Source organism: Calidris pugnax, unplaced genomic scaffold, assembly GCF_001431845.1.
Source record: "Calidris pugnax isolate Ruff unplaced genomic scaffold, ASM143184v1 scaffold18, whole genome shotgun sequence".
Taxonomy (NCBI): Eukaryota; Metazoa; Chordata; class Aves; order Charadriiformes; family Scolopacidae; genus Calidris; species Calidris pugnax.
In genome coordinates, this window is record NW_015090812.1 from 16,240,349 (window position 1) to 16,241,531 (window position 1,183).

Below are 1,183 nucleotides of genomic sequence, written 5' to 3' on the forward strand. Positions count from 1 at the left end.
GCTACCTTGAATTTCCACGTTTGTTAAAAAAAGATAAAGTTTATTTCTTTTCCTTTTTTTTCGTTTTTTTTTCCCTGTAATTTTTCAGTCACAAAAAAATCTATATTTTGTCATCTAAGCATTTATTTTACTGAATCCAAAAAGACATGAAAAGGGAGAGGGGAGAATCACGTTTGTTCGTTTTAAACTAACGTATAGAAGTGAATTTTTTTTTCCTTTTTCGGACGACATATAATAAATATGATATAGCACTCAGCACTCGGTCTGTACAATTCTGTTCGCATTAGGGAGCATGCCACTTTTCAATAAGAATTAAAAAAAAAAAAAAAAAAAAAGGTCATGAGAAAAATCAGTGCAAAGTTCTCCGTTCCCCCGGTCTTCTCCGCCGGGCGGGGGTCGAGGCGCTCTCATTCCCTCCGTCCTCCGCAGCCGTTAGTCTGTCCGGCGGGCTCGGGCTCGGGCTCCCTCTCCCTCTCCTCCTCCCCCTCCGTCCCTCTCTCTCTCCGAGCTCCAAGTCCTGCCTCGCAGGAGCCGAGGTCGGCGGGTCGCCCCGCGGCTCTGCCCGCCTTCCCCCGCGTGTGGTCGTTTCACTTACGGGCTCGGCTCTGGGTTCACGGTTCAAGAGTCCCTGCTCTGACTGATCGCCTCCCTCGGTGGCCGGTGGCTGCCTGCAGAAGCTCCTGCCCCTCGGCTTCCCCTCGTTTCCTCCTCTGCGGTGCTGGGGCTTGTTTGGGGACGGGGAGGGGAAGGGCTCGTTGCGGGGACCGCGGTGCCGCTTCACCGGGGGTGCGGGGTGCCGGGCATGGGGTTGGCCAGGGGATTGAGGGCCGGCTGCCCGCCGGGTCCCAGCCCGTGGATCAGCACCCGCGGCACCAGCGGCCGCTGGAGCTGGGGGTGCGGCGCGGGGGGAGTCCGGTACATGCTGCTGTACATGGCCGCGGCCGCCGCGGCCGCCGTCGTGCTGTCCATGCTGCCCAGCAGGCTGGGATGGTAGAAATAGGGCGAGGGGAACATTCTCTGCAGGGCCGAGTAGTTCCCGGCCTCGGCCAGCAGCTCCAGGCCCACCGCCGTCTGCCGCTTCCACTTCGTCCTGCCGGGGGGAACAAGAGGATGCTGCAGGGCGGGCGCCGCGACGGGGCACCCGGCTCGGTTCCGCGGGGGTCCGCGGGCGGCAACCCCCCCC

At 59.3% G+C, this 1,183-nt stretch overlaps 1 protein-coding gene across 1 annotated transcript in view; it reads right to left on the reverse strand.

Moving 5' to 3' along the window:
• Positions 1-299: 299 nt before the first annotated feature.
• Positions 300-1,183, reverse strand: part of BARHL2 (BarH-like homeobox 2) — a 3,903-nt gene continuing 3,019 nt past the window's right edge. Inside the window, exon 3 of the mRNA XM_014939077.1 lies at positions 300-1,090. Coding sequence (XP_014794563.1) covers positions 778-1,090 — 313 coding nt within the window. The 3' untranslated portion in view covers positions 300-777. The remainder of the gene's footprint in view (positions 1,091-1,183) is intronic.